The sequence below is a fragment of the Panulirus ornatus genome, chromosome 34 (genome assembly GCF_036320965.1).
Source record: "Panulirus ornatus isolate Po-2019 chromosome 34, ASM3632096v1, whole genome shotgun sequence".
In the NCBI taxonomy this organism is placed as follows: domain Eukaryota; kingdom Metazoa; phylum Arthropoda; class Malacostraca; order Decapoda; family Palinuridae; genus Panulirus; species Panulirus ornatus.
The window spans coordinates 16,812,074-16,834,748 of NC_092257.1; the positions used below are offsets into that span (position 1 = coordinate 16,812,074).

Here is a 22,675-nt window from a genome sequence, read left to right on the forward strand (position 1 = left end):
ATATATATATATATATATATATATATATATATATATATATATATATATATATATATATATATATCAACATGAGACTGGACAACGTACTGTCGCGAAGTGAACGTATGTGAATATAAACCACAATCGTTCGTGGCGTTTTTTATGATTCCAACAGTCTCAACCCGTCACAGACACTCTTCAGTTAGTTATAGGAATGAAAATGAGGAGGGACAGCATATATGAAAGCGCAGAATACTGTTGCCTCTGGCTGTACGTAACCTTAATCACATCATCTGTTGTGACCTGACCTGAGAAGTTGAATTCTTGACCAAATGGAATTGTTGACTCGGCATTCTCTTGGTAATTTGAATATATCTGTATCCTCCTCACAAATTCTGCTGAAGGAAAATTGAAATTTTATGTATAGGGAACTTTATAAACAATTCTTGGCACAATCGTTAAATTCGAAGTCAAGGTTACAACTACTATTGACAATCATTGAAATGTAGTCAGGGACAAGAATCTCTACCGTGACATAAACACAGTATTCTTATCATTCCTAACTCTTACACCTTGTCCCTGCTCATAAATCTTTTGTTTAAATTTTGTTTAAAATTCGTATGTTTGAAGGGTCACTATTGCCCGGCGGGACCAGTGTTTCGGACCAGGTACACTCACCGCTCCCCAAGGTGCAAGGGGCGCTAAGGCTGAGGAGACACTAGGGAAAGAGAGGGAGGTTTGGGAGGCCTTAAGAGAAGGTATGGAGAGTGTTGGAGAGGAAGGTATTCCGTGTAGGAATGAGGGAGGCGCCAGTGATCATCCTGTTAGGAACGCGTACAGGACTCACATTAGTCCCTGCCTGTATGTCCGTGACTGAGTAGCACACCATTGGCTTGAAGTGACTCCTCTCACAAGAGACCAACACCCACATAGGAACTATTTTACCAACTCACCTAAATTCAGTCAGGAAATGGAGAAAAAGTAATCTTCCGATAACCGTGATTTTTTAAAATAGCATGTCTTGATGAAATACCTAATTACCATGTATAGAATTTAGATTCTCTGACCCACACAACGAGAGAAAGAGAAAGAGCGTGAGAGGTGAAGGTACGGTTCTCTTCCATGAAAGCTACTCTTGACCAACTAAATTAACTTCTTACAAATGATTCTTACAAATAAATGCATTATCAAACACCATTTCATCATGGGATGCGCCAGTACCGACACCCGCCCTCCACGTCAGACGTTCCTCGACAGACTTCCCCTCTCAGGTTATGCTCCTTTAAGATGACACCTGAGAAGTACATCTTCATTTGAGTTGAGTTGGCATCGATTGGCGGGAGGGATGGTGCCGGAGGAGGAGCCGAGCGGGCAAGGGCCCTGGCTGGACTAGGCTGCTCATCGTTACCGGCTTAAAGGCGTCGGATCCTTTTGTGGAGTCCGACCTGCCCTCCTGTGTGGGGGTAGGCGACCTGGACCCTGCCTCGAGATCCTGAGGCAATTTTTTTTTTTTTCTTTATCTTTTGTTTCCACGATCCCACGACTTTCAGAGTAACGTTCGCCGGCAAGCAGCTCTCTTTGTGCGAGTTTGTGGACGTACCGTAACTCCCCAGATGCTCCTAAACTTGGTCGCGTTAGTTCAGGGATCGAAGCTTTTCTCTGAGGGAGGAAAAATATGATGATGTCGGCCGTTAATGACTCATGCAAAGGGATTTAAAGAGACATTGTTGACAGGAAAGGTAGGACAAACACAAAGTAGAAAAAATAAACGACGTTCGACCTTCGAACGGAATTCCATGCACGAGCTATCTTCAAAGGGAAACTCGAACTGCAGCTTAGAAGTGATGCTGGTGAACCAAATTTTATTTCTGGTTCGTTAAGGAGTTAGGATCATACTCGGTGTGTATCACGTGAAGACGTCTAAGAGAGTATTTGGGTGCATCAGGTGAACTGGAAAAAAGCGACAGAATATACTTAGCTTGGATCATTTGAGGAAAAATAATTAAATTTTGGAAGTCTTTTGGGTGGGAGGAAACGACTGAGTTTAGTTTGGGAGGATTAAGTGAGGGGAAAATAAGGTCAGATAACATCAGCTTAGGGGAAACATATGAGTGGTTAATGTGAAGGATAAAGATAAAGTGGAAGGGGTCGTGTGGAGATACCTCACTATGGAGAGGATCGTGCAGGGGTACCTCATCACGGAAAGGGTCTTGTGGGGGCATCTCACCTTGGAAGTGCCCTTGTGGAGGCACCATAGAAAGGGTCATTTGGAGGCACCTAACCGTAGAAGGGGTTGTTGGAAGCACCTCATCACAGAAGGGGTCGTATGGAGGCTCCTCACCACGGAAGGGGTTGTGTGTAGGCACCTCTCCACGGAAGGGGTTGTGTGGATGCACCTCACTATGAAAGGGGTCGTATGGAGGCACCTCATTACGGAAGGGATCATGTGGAGGAACCTCATTATGGAAGTGGTCGTGTGATTGCACCTCACCATGGAAAGAGTCGTGTGGATGCACCTTACTATGGAAGAGATCGTCAAGATGCACCTCACCATGTAAGGGGTCGTCTGGATGCACCTCATCATGGAAGGAGTCTTTGCGGAGGTACTTCATCGTAGAAGGGAGTCGTTCACTTCTAAAGTTGTCATCCCAAGTTACGTGTTTGTTTCTCCATATTCGATCTTTTTCCCATAATACTATTTGAAAAACCTCAGTGACGTGCATTCATCGTCACTGTCTAATATTTTCACAACTGCTTCGCCCTATGCTTTCAGCAGAGCTGTCGCCTGTTTTTAAATTCTCCTGGTGGTGGCAGGGTCATAACCTTCGCCTTTGTTTTTCCGATACATTATTTATCGTAAAGTCTCTAGCCCTAGAGCATAATGTATGGACACCAGTAGCTCATTCACAGCAAAAAATTTCTCATGTATTCGTCACTGGAGTTTACTAGCATAAATGTAATTGGTCATTAGCTTGTTTAGCGTCTCTTTAGGCAGTGATTCATAATTCCCCCAAACTGTACAGCACATTATTAGTACTAAATTGAAAAAATGGACTGTTCAGTAAAATCCAAAAAAAAAAACGGGTCTCAGACTTGGATGTAGTGTCCCCAGAACCACCGGTAGGAATTGATACGGTAAGGTTAAAGACATGATTTTACACGAATACTGATAATATATGTCGATGGCGAATATTTTCAAGATAGTGAGATATCTCTGGTACAGGTATTTTTGCATGTTTATTTTTAGCCGTTCCTAGAATAATGTATTCCTGAAGGAAATCTTCAAAAAAATATGGTTTATTTGTATAAAGAAATTATTTGAAGATATATAATCATTTTGATTCTTAGTTTTTCTCGTCACACTTAAGAGGTACTAAGGAAGACTTGGGGGAAGACGAGGGAATATGTGGCATTAAACCCTAACAATTAATCTTTGTTGATAACAGTGAATGATTTTAGTGTTAAGCATGAATTTGACTGATGAAAATTAGTCCGACCAAGACTACATATCTAAGGTAGGGTTGGGAAATCAAACCGATGAAACTTTTTTTAGGTTAAGCTATTTTCTTAAAATAGTTAATCATCCTTTTTTGATATAGGATTGCCCGTTGAAATGCTTTCAGCTACCGGTCTACGCATTTTCTATTACAATATATGCTCAGCCATCCACCCATATTCATAGTTTAGTTTATCGTCGATTACAACGAATGACAATTTGACAAATATATGGATCACAACATTAAATTTTCTGCTTCCTGTATCAATTTAGAAGTTAAACATAGTTTTAGATTTGTCTCCAGTGACCGCAGCTGGTGTGCATTTCTTTCAACAGAAATTTTCTATGCCATAAGGCAGTGGACACTTGTAGATCGATATGAAAAATGGTAACTACTTCAACTCCGCTAACTAGAGGGGAATGTACAACAATATTTATCATTCGATGTACAGTTTCACAAGAATATTTGATCGACTTTTCTATAAAATGCTGTAATGAAATTGTTTTTCCGATGTTCTTAGTACTTTTCTCTAATTACTATGTCGCACTTGAGTCCCATTAGTTCCTTCAATAGGAAGTGCAAGGAGAATAAAGTGGTTTGCACTTGCTTGGAGTTGTTTCAAGGAATGCTTTTATAACTTTGTATTAATCCATCAAGAAAAGAATAAACATAAGCGATTAATTCCGACATTTTATGTAAGTTTTTATTTGTTGCTGCTATCACCGATCTTTATGAACGTTTACGATGTATCACATTTCAAACTGGCAGGAAAAATGGTGAAACTGCTGTTATCTTAAGTTTTACTCTCTGATAGTGTACACAGTTCTGAGCTCTCCATCTCTCGACACATCCAAAAAACATTCAGTTCTGTGTACATTTACTTGATGTGTTATTGCAAAATTGTAGCGTGCTTACATTGTGATTGTACTGCAACTTCCATTTGTATTTTTCAGTTACGCCTTCCCTACCATGCAGATGATTGCTGAGGATTTGGTTACTGTGCTGGATAAACTGAGCGTGAATTTGGTTATTGGTCTAGGTGAAGGTGCTGGGGCCAACATCCTAGCCCGCTTTGGAATGGCTTATCCAGATCGCTGTATGGGTCTCATCCTCATCCACTGCACCTCTACCACAGCAGGCGTTATGGAGCACTTCAAAGACAAGGCAAGATGATAAAAAAAAAAAAAATCAGTTTTTATAAGGTGAAACTGCTGACATATGGAGTTACTTTATTATGTATTAGCTCATGTTTATATCTTATAGTAATACGTTTCTTTCACAGAGGATAAGATATTGATAGGAGAATTAGTACAGATTTTGTCTAATGGTTGATTCCCAATCTTATATTTTGAGCATGTCATAGCTTGAAGCTTTGCATGTTTAAAGTTTGCTGTGGGATAACCAGTTTTTAGATCATGCGACCTTAAAGCAAAATTGAATCAGCTTTATAATTACATTTCTTCCTCCCCTCCAAAACTTTTTCCTCAAGCAATAGACCTGTTTACTACATCTGCAACACAACAATTTCTCCCAGTAAGAAATTGTCATATAGTGAAAACCGTTTTGGTTGTCATTTTGGAAGAAATTTTCTGATGATGGATTGGCTGTCCTAGAACTTGACAACAGCTTCATTAAAGACTCATATATTAGTTTTATTGAGCCCTTGATATCATCTTCAGTAGGTTTTGTAAGCAGGGCTAGAATTAATGGTCATGCTGGACTTCATAGGCATTTAATGAAGTAACATCTGCATCTTGGAAGGGAGAAGTGGAATGAGTTTCAAAAGACTGTCCCCTACATAACAGATGTTCCTCCTAATCAAACCTCACAATCATGTAGAAGGTGCCACAGGTTTAAGAGTTCCTTTTTAAGGGAATGATGGGCATGCCTGAAATCTATACTCCATGGATCCAATTTATACATATGTATTTTATCTCCTTTCTTCTGTTTGGAATACAGTTTCATCAACTTCTTGGGTTGCTTCTTGTTGCTGAAGCTTGGAATAAGAATTTTTCCCAACACCGTTCCACTCCAGGCTGCAGATTTCACCCCTAAAGTACAAAGATGCTGTCCATGCTTAAACACTGTTCAGACCAGCCCCTTTAAAAAGGAATGTGTTTCACTTAAAGCACCAGAAATTCGTTCTCATTAATCCAAGGTGTCCATTTGTATCAGCATTACTGTCTGAAGTATGGAGTGAAAGTACAGCTGCTTTTCCATGCTCATCCACAGATCCATTTCAATTCTGATCACGTAATAGCAAAAGCTTCTGCAGTTGTCCCTCCTGCAATGAATAGATTGCCCCAATTTCAACTCAGAGTTTCATGTGACACAGTCTTAAGGATGAGCCCTCATTAGTTACTCCTTTAAATCATAATAGCTCTACAGATCACTGAGGTGCCATCTTGTGCAAAGATGCTGATGAAAGCAACTAAAGGGCCAAAAAAACTGTACTGCTTTCACAGTATAGTGATTAACAAGGGCACCTGTAAATCACATGGACACATGTTTGAATTCCAGACATGGTAGGAGGCTCACACCAACTCATCCATTCATTCCCTTATTTAGGGTTGGTTGATGAATGAATGCTTGGCATAAAATGGGATATATATGCATATTTATTTATTATACTTTGACACCGTCTCCCGCATTAGCTAGGTAGTGCAAGGAAACAGACGAAAGAATGGCCCAACCCACCCACGTACACATGTACATACATACACGTCCACACACACACGTATACATACCTATATATTCCTATATATATATATATATATATTTTTTTTTTTTTTTTTTTTTTTTTTTTTTTTTTTTTATACTTTGTCGCTGTCTCCCGCGTTTGCGAGGTAGCGCAAGGAAACAGACGAAAGAAATGGCCCAACCCCCCCCCCCCATACACATGTACATACACACGTCCACACACGCAAATATACACACCTACACAGCTTTCCATGGTTTACCCCAGACGCTTCACATGCCTTGCTTCAATCCACTGACAGCACGTCAACCCCTGTATACCACATGACTCCAATTCACTCTATTTCTTGCCCTCCTTTCACCCTCCTGCATGTTCAGGCCCCGATCACACAAAATCTTTTTCACTCCATCTTTCCACCTCCAATTTGGTCTCCCTCTTCTCCTCGTTCCCTCCACCTCCGACACATATATCCTCTTGGTCAATCTCTCCTCACTCATTCTCTCCATGTGCCCAAACCATTTCAAAACACCCTCTTCTGCTCTCTCAACCACGCTCTTTTTATTTCCACACCTCTCTCTTACCCTTACGTTACTTACTCGATCAAACCACCTCACACCACACATTGTCCTCAAACATCTCATTTCCAGCACATCCATCCTCCTGCGCACATCTCTATCCATAGCCCACGCCTCGCAACCATACAACATTGTTGGAACCACTATTCCCTCAAACATACCCATTTTTGCTTTCCGAGATAATGTTCTCGACTTCCACACATTTTTCAAGGCTCCCAAAATTTTCGCCCCCTCCCCCACCCTATGATCCACTTCCGCTTCCATGGTTCCATCCGCTGACAGATCCACTCCCAGATATCTAAAACACTTCACTTCCTCCAGTTTTTCTCCATTCAAACTCACCTCCCAATTGACTTGACCCTCACCCCTACTGTACCTAATAACCTTGCTCTTATTCACATTTACTCTCAACTTTCTTCTTCCACACACTTTACCAAACTCAGTCACCAGCTTCTGCAGTTTCTCACATGAATCAGCCACCAGCGCTGTATCATCAGCGAACAACAACTGACTCACTTCCCAAGCTCTCTCATCCCCAACAGACTTCATACTTGCCCCTCTTTCCAGGACTCTTGCATTTACCTCCCTTACAACCCCATCCATAAACAAATTAAACAACCATGGAGACATCACACACCCCTGCCGCAAACCTACATTCACTGAGAACCAATCACTTTCCTCTCTTCCTACACGTACACATGCCTTACATCCTCGATAAAAACTTTTCACTGCTTCTAACAACTTTCCTCCCACACCATATATTCTTAATACCTTCCACAGAGCATCTCTATCAACTCTATCATATGCCTTCTCCAGATCCATAAATGCTACATACAAATCCATTTGCTTTTCTAAGTATTTCTCACATACATTCTTCAAAGCAAACACCTGATCCACACATCCTCTACCACTTCTGAAACCGCACTGCTCTTCCCCAATCTGATGCTCTGTACATGCCTTCACCCTCTCAATCAATACCCTCCCATATAATTTACCAGGAATACTCAACAAACTTATACCTCTGTAATTTGAGCACTCACTCTATCCTGTCCTTTTAACATGGCACTTAAAGCAATTGTCCGCATTCTAAGTACATCCTCACCTCAAAGTCTTTCTAACAATAACCTTTAACCAGTCGCAACAACATCTATCCCCCCATACGTAATATAATTACCAATGCAATTGGTCCATCTTGCTTGCAGGCTTTTCTGGCATAAGCTTTCACTAAACCTTCACGTTTATTACCAAATCATTTTTTCCACCCTTATCATCTTGCATAGCTGAACGGGCTAGAATACAGCACTACTTCATGCATTATGATAACACCACTTAACAAACCTTCAAATGATCATCTTCTTCTCACATCACGCACTGCTTGCTCATACAATTCCTCCTAATTAACCCCTTCATTAGAAGTTCCCACGTTTGCTCCTTGTTGATACGCACCCTATTAACTCCTTCCAAAGATCTATATTTATTCTCTAAATTTTAACTCATATCTCTTTGAACCACTTTCATCATTTGTGCCTTTTTTCAACTTTTGCATGTTTTTCCCACACCGTTCCCTCAGCTCAGTATTTCACCCAATCAAAATGCTTTCCCTGCAAACATGCCACTAAATGCATCTTTTCACTTACACAATACTTCTTTCTTTCCAAGTTCACCATTCTACCTTCTAACGTCACACTCCATGTCCTGTTTTCCATGCCCACAGATCCATTCATTCTGATCACGTCCATAGCAAGCTTCTGCATGTCCCTCATAATCATTATCCATTTAAACTCCGACTTCCTGAAGTTCTAGATACCCATTTTAACTCCTTATTGTAGCTTCATCACTTCCATTTTAGAAAGATCATGTCACAAAAGGCCAAATTCTGAGCTCACATTATGTCTGTAATAAGGTCTGCACAATACAGACAACATGTTGAATCCGACATTGTAGGGGCTGCATGCAACTTATGCTGCATTCCGTATTCAGTTATAACAGTATGCTTGGCTTAGTTATATGCATATTTATTTATTATACTTTGACACCGTCTCCCGCATTAGCTAGGTAGTGCAAGGAAACAGACGAAAGAATGGCCCAACCCACCCACGTACACATGTACATACATACACGTCCACACACACACGTATACATACCTATATATTTCCTATATATATATATATATATATTTATATATATATATATTATATATATATATATATATATATATATATAGGTGTTATGAGACTCCACTTCCTTGAGGTTACACCATAATTGAAGAGCCACCTTTGGTGATGCTGTATCATCTTCATTAATAAAAGAGACCACAGTCTCATCAAAGACCCTGCTTCAAAGGAGCCCATTATGTTCTGCTATTAGTGTTGCACACTACAGAAACATGCATGCATCACATTGTAGGTGGTGCTGGCTGCTTAAGCTGGCCATGGAACACAGTTAAAAGCAGTTTGCTCAGTTAGTTTGAATGGATAGAATGGGCACATACTTGTATAAGTAGATTTTTTCCTTGTATGTTAGATTTATTGGTCAGTAATTTATATGCTCATATAAACAGATGTGATTATGATTCGGATACTTGAATAGTGGTGACCTGGGATATATATGAATATATATATATATATATATATATATATATATATATATATATATATATATATATATATATATATATATATTTGTGTGTGCATTTACTGCTTGTGTGTCTCTTAACCTTGTACATAGGGACCATACAGTTATTACTATGTATGTTTGCACACACATACACACACACACACACCAACATAAGTCAGGTACCCATTTATTGACCAGCCCTGAAGGGAAGATGAACACCTGGGTTGAGTGTAGGTAGACTCAACCCATGCATTCATCCTCCCCTAGGGGCTGGTTGATAATGGTTACCTGGCTTAGGCTAGGGTGTAGGGGGAGGTTGGTTGGTTGGTTGGTATTTACATACTTAGTAATATAGACTTGATGCAAATATACAAGGTGTGTTTGTGTGAGCATGTGTTACCTGACTCGGCCTGCAAGTGGTTACACCACAAGTAAAAAAAAAAATCAGCAAGGCTATACAGTATCACAGTAGATGGGAAGTAGTCTCATTGATATAATCTTGCTTCAGAGGAGTCCGTCATTACTCTACTCCTGAGTGGAGTGCAGCTTTGAAGCTGTAGGAGCCTCATAAAGGGTATCTTGGGGATGCATAATGATATTAATGATTACTCCTTATCTTACCTCCATGCCCCAAGATTACCTTCTATGGAACTCCTGCAGGTGAGTGGTTTTTTTTTTTTTTCTTAGATGAGTAGAGGGCAACTAAGATGCATATGCTTCAGGTCTTCAGTGTGGAAGCTGCATCTTGGGAAGGATTGGTAAAGAGATTGCATTTTGGGCATAATGTCTTTTGTGATATGTTGAAATGGCATTTGTCCAACAAGACAGACACCATTTCAACATATCACAAAACCATTTTGCCCGAGATGCAATCACTAAACCCATCATCTCCAAGATGCAACTTCCACACTGAAGACAAACACCATTTCACTATATCACAAAACCCACCATGCCCAAGATGCAACCACTAAATCCATCACCCCCAAAATGCAACTTCCACACTGAAGATGCAGAGCACTTACATCTCAGTCGCTCTCTGCTCACCCCAGAAAAAAAATTAACACACTGTGACCTGCAGAAGCCCCATAGAAGGTAATTTTGGAGAATGGGGGTAAGATAAGGAGTAATCATTAACATCATTATGCAACCCCAGAATGCATAAGAAAAATGTAAATTCTACATGTCTGGGGTGTAGTTTCATATGAGTGTAAGTCTTGTGGGATAGCATTTAAGACTGGGTTATGAGGGTAGTCATTCAATGTTTGCTGTGTCATTCAAGTAAAACTGTTTGTTCATTGTTGTGTTTGTTGAGGAAGGTGTAAGTTTATGTTATTGAAATATGAAATCAGGATCAGCTTTTTATTTAGACTTGAGGGTTAGTTGATGTGGTTTGGATATGAAGGTCCAATGTTGCTGTTTAATGAACTAAGTGCCACTTTTCTTTTGCAATGTGCAGGTGTTAGATAATTTGTGGTAGCAAGGCAACTGGTGATTGTTCTGAGTGCTGTTTTGTGTGGTTTGCAGCTTTGTTTTATTTGTTTTTAGCAAGGTGGAGGACCAAGCAAGTTAGCTGAGTTTAGGGCAAAGTAGATGAATTGTTGGGGAGTGTCAAGCTGTTGTGATTGTGAGACCCTATTCACATGAGAGAACCCTCACAGTATTTTGTGTATATAATGATATACTTACTTCATGCCCCAGGAGTCTCTTCTGTCCTTATGAGGATCCTGCAGCACTCAAAAAGCTGGATGCATCCACCAGTCGGGATCATAGATATAGAGTGTTGTGATGTTCTCTACATGTCTATCTGCACAGAATGTGGGGCACTTGGTGCTTGATGACTTCTTTGTGGTGGATGCATCATGGGCATGAAGGGTCTTGGGATATGGTGAAACTGTGTTTGTAGTGAAACAGAATAAAAGTATAGATTCTGCAAAGCCCTATAATGTGAGAGAAAGTGTACTAAACTGAGTTGTAGATGTGGGGGAAGAAAAATTGGAAGAGATGACATCTGGGGTCTGGATTATGATGATATACTTGGGCATATTGCCTGTGACTGCTGCCTTATCTTAAATCAAAGCTCCTCCCTTCTGGATAACTATTTCTTAACCCTCATCCTTTAGTACCTTTCCCCCAAGATGTGAGCCTTGACATTAGCAGCATACATAAACAGGGACAGTGTTTAGGGTCTTAATAAAATCCCTGTAACTATCAGCATCTTAGTCCATGTATTCAAAACTCTGAATGACTTTTTCATAACTTTCCTTTGATGAAGTCATGCACTTCTTTTGATTTAAGTCTACATGATGAGGTGATGCATGATTTCCTGCTGCCCCCAATAGTTTATCAATCACAGTTACCACTTCATTGGGTAATAGTTACTGGAGGTGTGTCTGCAATCCCTCTTGAAGATGGGAGACAAAATTTGTCATCCACATAGGCTAGAGTTAGCCTGTTCCTGCAGACACCAATAAGCAAGGTACTAAGCGGGATACCCAGGAATTTGGCACGTTCCTGCAGCACTTCTGCATGAAGGGTGTCTGGACATGAAGCCTGACTAGGATCCTGTTGATGTCTGCCAGCGTGATTTTAATGCTACTCAGCGGAAACTCACTACTCAAAAAATGCAGGTTCAGCTACAAGTAATTTGCATATTCCACTACTGAAAGTCAGTCAGATCTCTGCCACTTGAGCTGTGGTGTTTCCTCATGTCTGACTTATCCAAATTAACACCAATTTAGTTTGTTTTTAGCATGGTGTTAACTAACAGAAAGCCTTTGTCTTTTCCATGAATGAAGTTGCAATAATCCTTTCTTAATGCTTGTTTGCCTGTTTATATAATCAACTATTATTTATTTTCTAAAAGATCAGGAATTTTTGTTAAGATTGGACACTCATTCTTTTTCTAAACCCAATGGCGGTACAACCTGTACTTTTTCTTTACAGCTGCCAGGGACTCGGGGTCCATCAAAGGTTTGTTAGGTTGACCGAGATTTCTTGTGAATGTTTACTCTGGTATGTACATGCCAGCTGCTTGTTGCCATGAATGAGCTGCCAGGCCTTCTCAGATGACTTGCTAGTAATCTGTTATTGTCAGTCTACTGCATCCAGTGCTTAATTCACAATCAGGTAGTTTGCCTTATACATCCACATTCAGGACCTATGACTGGAGTAAGTGGAACCTAAAGTCCAGGGATGAGGGGGTACTTATGTACATGGTGGTGTAAGGTATGTGCCATTGACTAGGCTACCATTCTGGACTGTTATCTGTACAGCAGGTTAACTATTTTGTGATTTCACTACAGCAAGTTTTGTTATCCTCCGAATTTTCAATGCAGCGTAATATTTCTAGAAATAAATGGTACAGTTTGAGCAAATTTTTGTACACATACCTATACACACTCACACACACACAGTCCACCCAGCTGTTCATCCTCCCCTAGGGGCAGGTCAATAAAATGGGTAACTAGCATAGGCTGGGGTGTGTGTGTGTATTTGCATACATACATAGGAGTAAAAGGCTTTGGTACATATATATATACAAGGTTAAGGGACAGACAACATGATTGTAAAACTCTCTCCCCGTAAAACATAAGTAGTATATCACAGAAAATCACACACACACACACGCACACACACATGCACACACACACACACACACACACACACACACACACACACACTTACACACACACACAAGCCTCCTTTGAGCCTTTTGGTGTAGTGGTCAGCATTATTCACCATGAGTAACATTGGGCCAACTTAGAATTGGATCTGCATCAGGTCAAATCCTTGGTGTGGCAGTCAGCCCACACCCAACACATGTGTTCTTCCTCCCCTCAGAGCTGGTTGATAAATGGGTACCTGGCTTAGGCTGGAGTGTAAGTGTGTGTGTGTGTGGGGGGGGTATTTATACATAGAATTGAAGATATGATACATGATACACATAAGGGCAACAGAGATAGTACCAGAAATAAGAGGCCTAAGCCACAGGGAAAGGCTGGGGCTTTGAATTTACTCTTAGAAGAGAGAAGAGTGAGGGGTGACCTGATCACAGCCTATAAAGTTTTAAAAGAGATTGACAAGTGGACAGTACTTTAAGATGTGTAGGATGGAGGAACCAGAGGACATAACTTGAAATTATGTAAGAAATGAAAATAAGGATATAAAGAATTACATTATTATATAAAAGTGGTCGATGATTGGAACAGATTCACTGAAGATGTGATTAATGCAAACAACATACATAATTCAAGAATTATGACAATAGAGAATGTTCAAGAGATGGGGCCCCTTGAATGAAAAACTTCCCTTCACAATACAAATAGGTAATTACACACATATACATATTAAGATATCTAGAAAAGGTGTTAACAGAATGCTAAAGGTTCTTGATCCATATGAGGCTCACAGCCCTAATGATATTTTACCATGTGCTGAAGATGTTTGAAAGTACACTATAAAAGAAACTCTTGAATGCTATTGAAGATGTTACTAGAGAAAGGCAAAGCGCCAAGAGAGTGGAAAAGGGCAGATGCCATACGTTTCTGAATGAAAGCACACTGGGAAGAGGAGCTGAACTAAGGACCAGTCTTCCAAACAAGTGTGGTCTAAAAGGTTCTATGAAAGATGAAAAAGCAATGGATAATTTTCTACAGAGGAGAAATTACCAAAATGAGAGATGGTACTGTTTTAGAGAGAGGATGTCTTGTGTAACAAACCACTTAGATTTTTACAAGAGAATGAGCTGTGTCTTGGACACATAGGAAGGCTGGATGGATTGTTTGCATCTGAATAGAGGGAAAGCATTTGACACTTCCTCATGGGAGGCTGATTGAGAAGCTGGATCACCAGGCAGGAACAAGGAGACTCTTCCCGTGAACAGATTATCTTAGTTGAAAGGAACAAAAGACAGTTGTCAGAAAAACAAGGAAACTCTTCCTGTGAATAGATTATCTCAGTTGAAAGGAACAAAAGACAGTTGTCAGAAAATCCTTCTGAAAATGGATGGTCACCAATGAAGTGCCTCAGGGTTCTGCTCTGGAACTGTCACTCTTCTCTAATCTATAAGAATGACTTGCCAGAAGGTATGGACTCTTGCTTAAGTGTTTGCAGATGATGCACTGGTTGTGAAGGAAGTGCAGATCAAGGTGGATTGAATCAACTTACTTGGGGACAGGCAAACTCCAAACTTGTTCTAATACATGGTTGATAAGTTCAACCGGAATGATAAGTAATGAGGATGGGTCAAAGCAAAAAAAGGCTTCAGTATGATAATCATCTGCTGAGAAATTAACCTGAAGGAATCTGTGTGTGATAAGGAACTGGGAGCTGACATCATCCCAATGCTGTTGCCAGAGTCCCGTCTGAGCCATCATTCTAGTTTTATGCAGTAGTACTGCTTGTTTGTTGTTGCTACTGTGGTGTCAGGATGTTGTAATGTGTTTGTGCAGTCATGCATATGGTAAGAAAGTACCTTAATGTTATGGTTTGCTGAAGGTAATAGGAGGTCATGAAGGGAGATTGAAGAGGATTGGAGAAAGAACTGCTTCTTGAAACTCCATTTTAGAGTTTAAGTGTTTTAGAGGTGACGTTATTGAGAGTGACTTTCCTGTGACAGCCAGCTCTGATATTGGCTACCTATTTTGATTACTGTTGTGGAAGGTGATGTTAAGTATCTTTTGTGTGAGGATGTGTCATGGGACAGTGTTGCATGCTTTGCTGATGTCTATTGCCATGAGTACTGTGCAGGAGATGGGGCTGTGGTAAGGTAAAACCACTTGAGATATGTTGCGTGAGGTCTGTATGTAGCATGGTGATGGAGTGGTCTTAAGCCATGTTGTGTGGGTGAGATTAGGATGTTTTATTTGATTCTGTAGTGGATCAATTTTTCATTTTGAATACTGAGGATAAAAGTGATATAGGGCAGTAAGAGGAGGAGGAGTTGTATGGATTGGAGTGTTTTAGATTTGTTATTTTGTCAGCAGGTCTCCATATGTTAAGGATTTTGTTGTGTTGCCAGGATTGGGTGAAGATATGTGTGAGTTCTTGGATTGTAAATGGGCCAAAGTCTTTTATACTAAAGCTTGATGTGCTGTCAGGGTCGGGAGTAGGAAAGTTTTATTTAGGTTTTAATTGCACTGATTGTATCACTAGGAGTAGAAGGTGGGTGGGTAGTTCTTTCTCGATGGATTTTGTATAGATTTTTCTTGATTTTTCCTGTTTAGGCGTGATGTTTGTTTGTGACTGATTTCTGAAATGTGTTTCATGAGTATATTTGTGTGTTCTTTGAGAGATAGGATGTCACAGGAATGGGTCAGGATTGATTCATTAATAAGGGCTGGATTGGTGCAGTTAAGAGTGGATCTTCTTTAACATGTGCCAGTGTTGGTTGCTGTGGATCTAATGGTCCATTGTGTTGAGGAAGGAGTGCCAGTTTTCAGTTTGTAATTCAGTGATGAGGTTAATGATGGTTATATTTAGAGTTTGGATTTCTTCTCTGAATTCTGCTGATTGTGGGTGGTTCTGTCTGAGCAGGTTTCTTTGTTTTATGATGTGTGCACGTTGTATGAAGAATTTTGGGTGAAAAGTCTGGGATAAACCATGAAAGGTCTGTGGGGCCTGGATGTGGAAAGGGAGCTGTGGTTTCAGTCCATTACACCTGACAGCTAGAGCCTGAGTGTGAACGAATGTGGCCTTTTTATCTTTTCCTGGCATTACCTCGCTGGAAGGGGGGTACTGTTTCCTGTGTGGCCGGATGGCAACAGAATTGGATGAAGGCAGCAAGTATGAATATGTACATGTGTACATATGTATATGTCTGTGTATGTATACGTATGTAGATGTTGAGGTGTATATGTATGTATTTGTGCATGTGTAGGCATTTATGTATATATATCTGTATATAGGTGGTTGGGCCATTCTTCATGTTTCCTTGCACTACCTCGTTTATGTGGGAAACAGCGATTAAGTATAACAAAAAAAATTCTCGTGTCCTTGTGGTTTGTGGTATGTGCATTTTGCTGACTTAGAGATGCTGGTGAAGTGAGAGACAGCATGAATTAAGGGTGGTAAATCATCTTTACTGAAGTTTTGAGAGTGTTTTCATGCACATTGAAACATGATTTGGACAAGAAAAGAAATGTATTACTAATCTCAAATAATTCGCCCCTTCCACCCAAAACCACACATCACCTGCCTGGTCATTCACTCTCTTCAGGGGGTTGTCATTTCATGTGTGGCGGGATGGCGATGGGAATGAATAAGGGCAGACAATATGAATTACGTACATGTGTATATATGTATATGTCTGTGTGTGTATATATATGTATATGTTGAGATGTATAGGTATGTATATGTGCATGTGTGGATGTGTATGTATATACATGTGTATGTGGGTGGATTGGGCCATTCTTTCATCTGTTTGCTTGCACTACCTTGCTAACACAGGAGACAGCGACAAAGCAAAATGAATAAATATATATGTTTGATTTTCTAAAAGAAGGAACAGAGAAGGGGGCCAGGTGAGGATATTCCCTCAGAGGCCCAGTCCTCTGTTCTTAACGCTACCTTGCTAATGTGGGAAATGGCGAGTGGTTTGAAAAATATATATCTATATATATATATATATATATATATATATATATATATATATATATATATATATATATATATATATATATTATTATTATTATTATTATTTTCCTTAGAATAAACCTGTTAGAAAGAGTCCAGGTGTTATGCAGGATTTCTTTCCAGAGGCTCATGCATCCCAAGGCTGTAGTACTTCCTGTATCAAGGAAATGTCTGCTCCTTTATAGCAAGAAGTTCATTGACAAGATTTGTACTCCCAATGATACAGCTTAGCCAAAGTGAATTTTCACTGACAGTGTAACCTCAAGCAAGTAGAGACCTGTAACATTTTTGTATATGCTCACCCAAAACAGAATGTCTGCATCTCCACAAATGTCCCCAGAGGGACATTGCTTCAGCTCACACCCTCAGGTCACCTTGAATGAATAATCATTCAGACTGAACAAATTGCCAAACACTGTTGGCATCTAATAGGACATGCAAATGACATTTAGTCCCCAATAACATCAACACAAAAGCAACATTCAAACTAAATGGCTTAAGAGCAATAACTGGCACTAGATTTGGACAAGAAAAAGACATACTTAACAAAAAATTTATCCCCTCCACTTTAAACTATGCTTCACCTGTCAGGTCTTACATCCTCTCAAAGGCATACAAAAGCAAACAGAACAGTACTGCAAAATAGTGCACTCAGAATAGTCAGTGACTGCCTAACAATGACAAACACTCAGCACCCTCACAGTGAAACAAAGATTCTCCTAATACACTCCCATTTCATCATGCTCCACACTCAGTTCTATGCAATAGCATTAAACTCCTCCCACCCAAACCATTCTATGACTAGCCACCAACCCCAAGTAGAAATGAATATCCCTACCTTACATTTCAGTAACCTTAACTCATAGATCCCCACCTACTTCCAACAAATATGATACTAACGAAACACATACATACTGGAATAACCTGAAAAGCACTTAACAACCAATCTCTTAGTTCAGTCTTCAGCTCCAGTCCTCCAGAAATGCACCCATTAGAAACCACACTCCCCAGACAAACATGAGTCACACTCTCCCATCTACACTGTGGACATCACTCTTTATTAAAACACTACAGATACCATTTCACCATATCCCAAGACCTTTCATACCCATGATGCAACTACCAAAAAAAAAAGGGCATTGAGCACTTACTTTTCAGTTGCCCTGTGCAGTGTGCACACAGAAGCACACATCACAACACTATGACCTATGGTCCCAACTGTTAGATGTGGCCAGCTTCCTAAATGCTGCTGGAGCTTTACAAAGATAGAAGAAACTCCTGGGTCAGGAATTAAGTAAATAGTATATATATATATATATATATATATATATATATATATATATATATGAGTGGAGCAGGTGGCTGGAAATCCTCCCCTCTCGTTTTTTGTTTGTTTTTTTTAATTTTCCGAAAGAGGGAACAGAAAAGGGGGCCAGGTGAGGATATTCCCTCAAAGGCCCAGTCCTTTGTTCTTAGCGCTACCTCGCTAACGCGGGAGATGGTGAATAGTATGAAAGAAAGAAAGATATATATATATATATATATATATATATATATATATATTCCCTGGGGATAGGGGAGAAAGAATACTTCCCACGTATTCCCTGCGTGTCGTAGAAGGCGACTAAAAGGGAAGGGAGCGGGGGGCTGGAAATCCTCCCCTCTCGTATTTTTTTTTTTTTAATTTTCCAAAAGAAGGAACAGAGAAGAGGTCCAGGTGAGGATATTCCCTCAAAGGCCCAGTCCTCTGTTCTTAACGCTACCTCGCTATCGCGGGAAATAGCGAATAGTATGAAAAAAAAAAAATATATATATATATATATATTTCAAACCTCAGACCCCCTTTTGTGGGGTTCCTTCAGCTTCAGGGCCACACTTCAAGCAGAACAGAAAAATGATGAACTCCTTTGGAGCAAAAACTTTCTGGATGAGACTGTATTCCTTTTCATCCATGATGATGATGCCTCACCAAACATGACTTTTGTGACTTTTCACTGGTCATATAACCACATGCTGGTCAAATCCAGTAACAGTGGTTAAGTATGATATATATATGTCTATTTTTTTTTTTTTTTTCATACTATTCGCCACTTCCCGCGACAGCAAGGTAGCATTAAGAACAGAGGACTGGGCCTTTGAGGGAACATCCCCACCCGGACCCCCTCCCTGCTCCCTCCCTTGGAAAATTAAAAAAAAAAAAAAAAAAAAAATATATATATATATAGAGAGAGAGAGAGAGAGAGAGAGAGAGAGAGAGAGAATTATGGTGTGAGGTGGTTTGATCGAGTAAGTAATAATAGGTTAAGAGAGATGTGTGGTAATAAAAAGAGTGTGGTTGAGAGAACAGAAGAAGGTGTTTTGAAATGGTTTGGTCACATGGAGAGAGTGAGTGAGGAAAGATTGACCAGGAGGATATGTGTGTCAGAGGTGGAGGGAACGAGAAGTGGGGGACCAAATTGGAGGTGGAAAGATGGAGTGAAAAAGATTTTGAGTGATAGGGGCCTGAACATGCAGGAGGGTGAAAGGCGTGCAAGGAATAGAGTGAATTGGAATGATGTGGTATACCGGGGTCGATGTGCTGTCAATGGATTGAACCAAGGCGTGTGAAGCCTATATATATATATATATATTTTTTTTTTTTTCATACTATTCACCATTTCCCGCCTCAGCGAGGCAGCGTTAAGAACAGAGGACTGGGCCTCTGAGGAAACATCCTCACCCAGCCCCCATCTCTGTTCCTTCCTTTGGAAAATTAAAAAGAAAAAAAATGAGAGGGGAAGATTTCCAGCCCCCCGCTCCCTTCCCTTTTAGTTGCCTTCTATGACACGCAGGGAATACATGGGAAGTATTCTTTCTCCCCTATCCCCAGGGATAATATATATATATATATATATATATATATATATATATATATATATATATATATATATATATATATATATATATATATATATATGTATATATTCTTTTCCTCTTTCATTTTCTTTTTTAAGTACTGGCACTGAAATAGGATTGGGATTTCCAGATTCTCTAATTCATATCTCAAAAGAGTACCCTTCCACCCCTAGGACAAAGCACAGCTGCAATTGGTAACTCCTCTGTTTGCTCATTTGCAGTGCTTATGCTTGATACCATGCTTTCCTTATTGGTGAATAACAGATTAGTAAGACTTGACCACCATCTCTTAGAGTGTTTGGTGGGATCTGTCTAGTGCTGGATGAGGAAGACATTTTTGATGCTCTGCAGAAATTTGTTTGCAGCATGATCTAATGATACTTGATGGTCCTTACTTTCATTGTCCATGTTTTTGTGGTTAAAGTTGCCCATGAACAGCATGTATGTGTAAACTCACTAATACCTTCTACAGGAGTTACATAGTGTAGCTAGATTAATGATGCCACTGGTGATAGTGTGAATGTGTGTTGCAGATCATTTCATGGAAGCTGAACAGTGTGGGCATGCACCCAACAGCTGAGCAGTACCTCATCTTCCATAAGTTTGGACACGTAAGTTTGAATATTATTTCTTGTACTTCTTATTTTGAAAGTTCTAAATCATGCTTATAGGCAGAATCATTAATGTAAAACTTTGTAAGCTAGTGTATTCATACTTTCTGTTATGTAGGTCTTGCATTTCGTGTATGATATCAGATTTGACACTATATATATATATATATATATATATATATATATATATATATATATATATATATATATATATATATATATATGTATATATTGTTATTTTTTTTAATCATACTTGATAGCCATTTCCCGCGTCAGCGAGGTAGCACCAGGAAACGGACAAATAACGGCTCATCCACTCATACACACACACACATATATATATACGCCCATACAAGCACATTTACATAGATGTACATATACATATCATCATATACACATATACATACATATACATATACATACACAGACATATGCATGTATAGACATGTACATATGAATACTTGCTTTGCCTTCATCCATTCCTTGCACTATCCCACCCCACAGGAAACAGCTACCCCCCGCTGAGGCAGGGGGTAGCAATTGCTGTTTCCTGTGGGGCAGGGTAGCGACAGGAATGGATGAAGGCAAGCAAGTATATGTACATGTGTATATATATGTTGATATGTATATGTATGTATACTTGCGTGTACGAGCATTTATGTATATAAATATGCGTATATGAATGGATGGGTCATTCTTCATCTGTTTCCTGGTGCTTCCTCACTGATGAGGGAAACAGCAATTATGTATAATAACAATAATAATGGTAATGATATATCTATATATATATATAATATATATATTCATACATGTACACATACACACATGGCTGCTGTGGGAGTAATGTTTTCAAGAAAGACACTTGAGTGTATTGTTCATTTTTGCACTACCAAAAGGTTTTTGGTACTGTATTAGATAGAAGACTGATAAAGACCATGGAATTCTAGGTTGGGGCAAGGTTACTTTTGAAATAGGTTTAAAGTTACTTAAGAAGAAAAGAGCAGAAAACTGAAGTAAAGCAAGCCTTTTCAAGCCAGGCAAAAGTTACGTGTGGGTTCCCTCAGGTAGGGTCAACATAAGGTTATTGACACTCTAGGTAAGCCTTCACTTTGTGAATTTTGATAACCCATTAATACTAAAAAAAATTATTATCAATTAAAATAATGGTGAGAATCACTCATTTATTTTTTTAAAGATTCTTTTGTATCCTCACAGAAGCACACATACATGCATTGAAAATACAGTTACGTGCAAAGAACTACATTGTATACTGTGAACAAAAAGTGCTGCAACCAATACACATACAAAATCAGAAAGTAGTTGGTAGCTTTAGCAGAAAATGAATTGATCAGTCAGAACCCAATTACTGACTAAGTATGTTACTGTTTGTGTCCATGTAGCAGATGGCTGTAATTGTTCAACAGATTCATGAAACTACTTTGAAACTTTACTTTTTGTGCTTTCAATTTAGCAAATGTGGAAATAAGCCATTTCAGGTGTGTTTTTCTGTAACTTCATGCTCTCTTAAGAAAGCAGAAAGTCTGACAAGTCTCTATTGGATCATGAGTTCTTATTGAAAAGAAATGAGATGTCAAATCTTTGCTCACCACTAGGCACAGAGACAGTGAAGGTCAAGAGAATGTGTAGACTAATGTGTTGAGAAAACTATATCCCACCATTTTTTGATATGTCAATTTTGATATATCTTTTACTGACTCACATTATGGGACCAATTTTGCAATAGCTCACAGTTCACTGCATAAATCTGAGGCATCAGTATCTTTGTTGTCACCATGTCATAAAGCATGCTCTAGCTTCAAGCAGTGTTCCATTAGTTCCCCTAATATTCTTTTCTACAAACTTTGAATATCGTAGGGGAAACCAAACATAACAAACTTTATACATATATGTAAACCTTTCTGCAGTGGACTGTGTGGTTGTATTCAGTACAGCAAAATAGAATTTAACTTTGATATTTTCCTTGGGGTTCTAAATTGACTCGTCAATTACTTGTTATGTTAACCGCTGTCTCCTCCTCTTAATTCAGACTGGTTCTGGATTAAAGTTTGTTGTTATGTCCAACTCCTCAGCAACTTCATGTTTATCAATTATTGTTTCTATCATCTTTCATTACACCTGCCACTTACAAGAAACTTTTTGTCTCTATCAGGT

At 39.4% G+C, this 22,675-nt stretch overlaps 1 protein-coding gene across 3 annotated transcripts in view; it reads left to right on the plus strand.

Moving 5' to 3' along the window:
- LOC139759949 (uncharacterized protein ZK1073.1) overlaps positions 1 to 22,675 on the plus strand; it is a 119,942-nt gene that overhangs the window by 80,045 nt on the left and 17,222 nt on the right. For 2 of the 3 annotated variants that reach the window (XM_071682615.1, XM_071682614.1), the window contains exons 5-6: positions 4,430 to 4,640; positions 20,426 to 20,503. In XM_071682615.1, the coding sequence (XP_071538716.1) occupies positions 4,430 to 4,640; positions 20,426 to 20,503 (289 nt within the window). Of the gene's footprint in view, positions 1 to 4,429; positions 4,641 to 12,308; positions 12,336 to 20,425; positions 20,504 to 22,675 lie in introns of all 3 variants that reach the window. The other variant, XM_071682616.1, reaches the window with a different exon arrangement.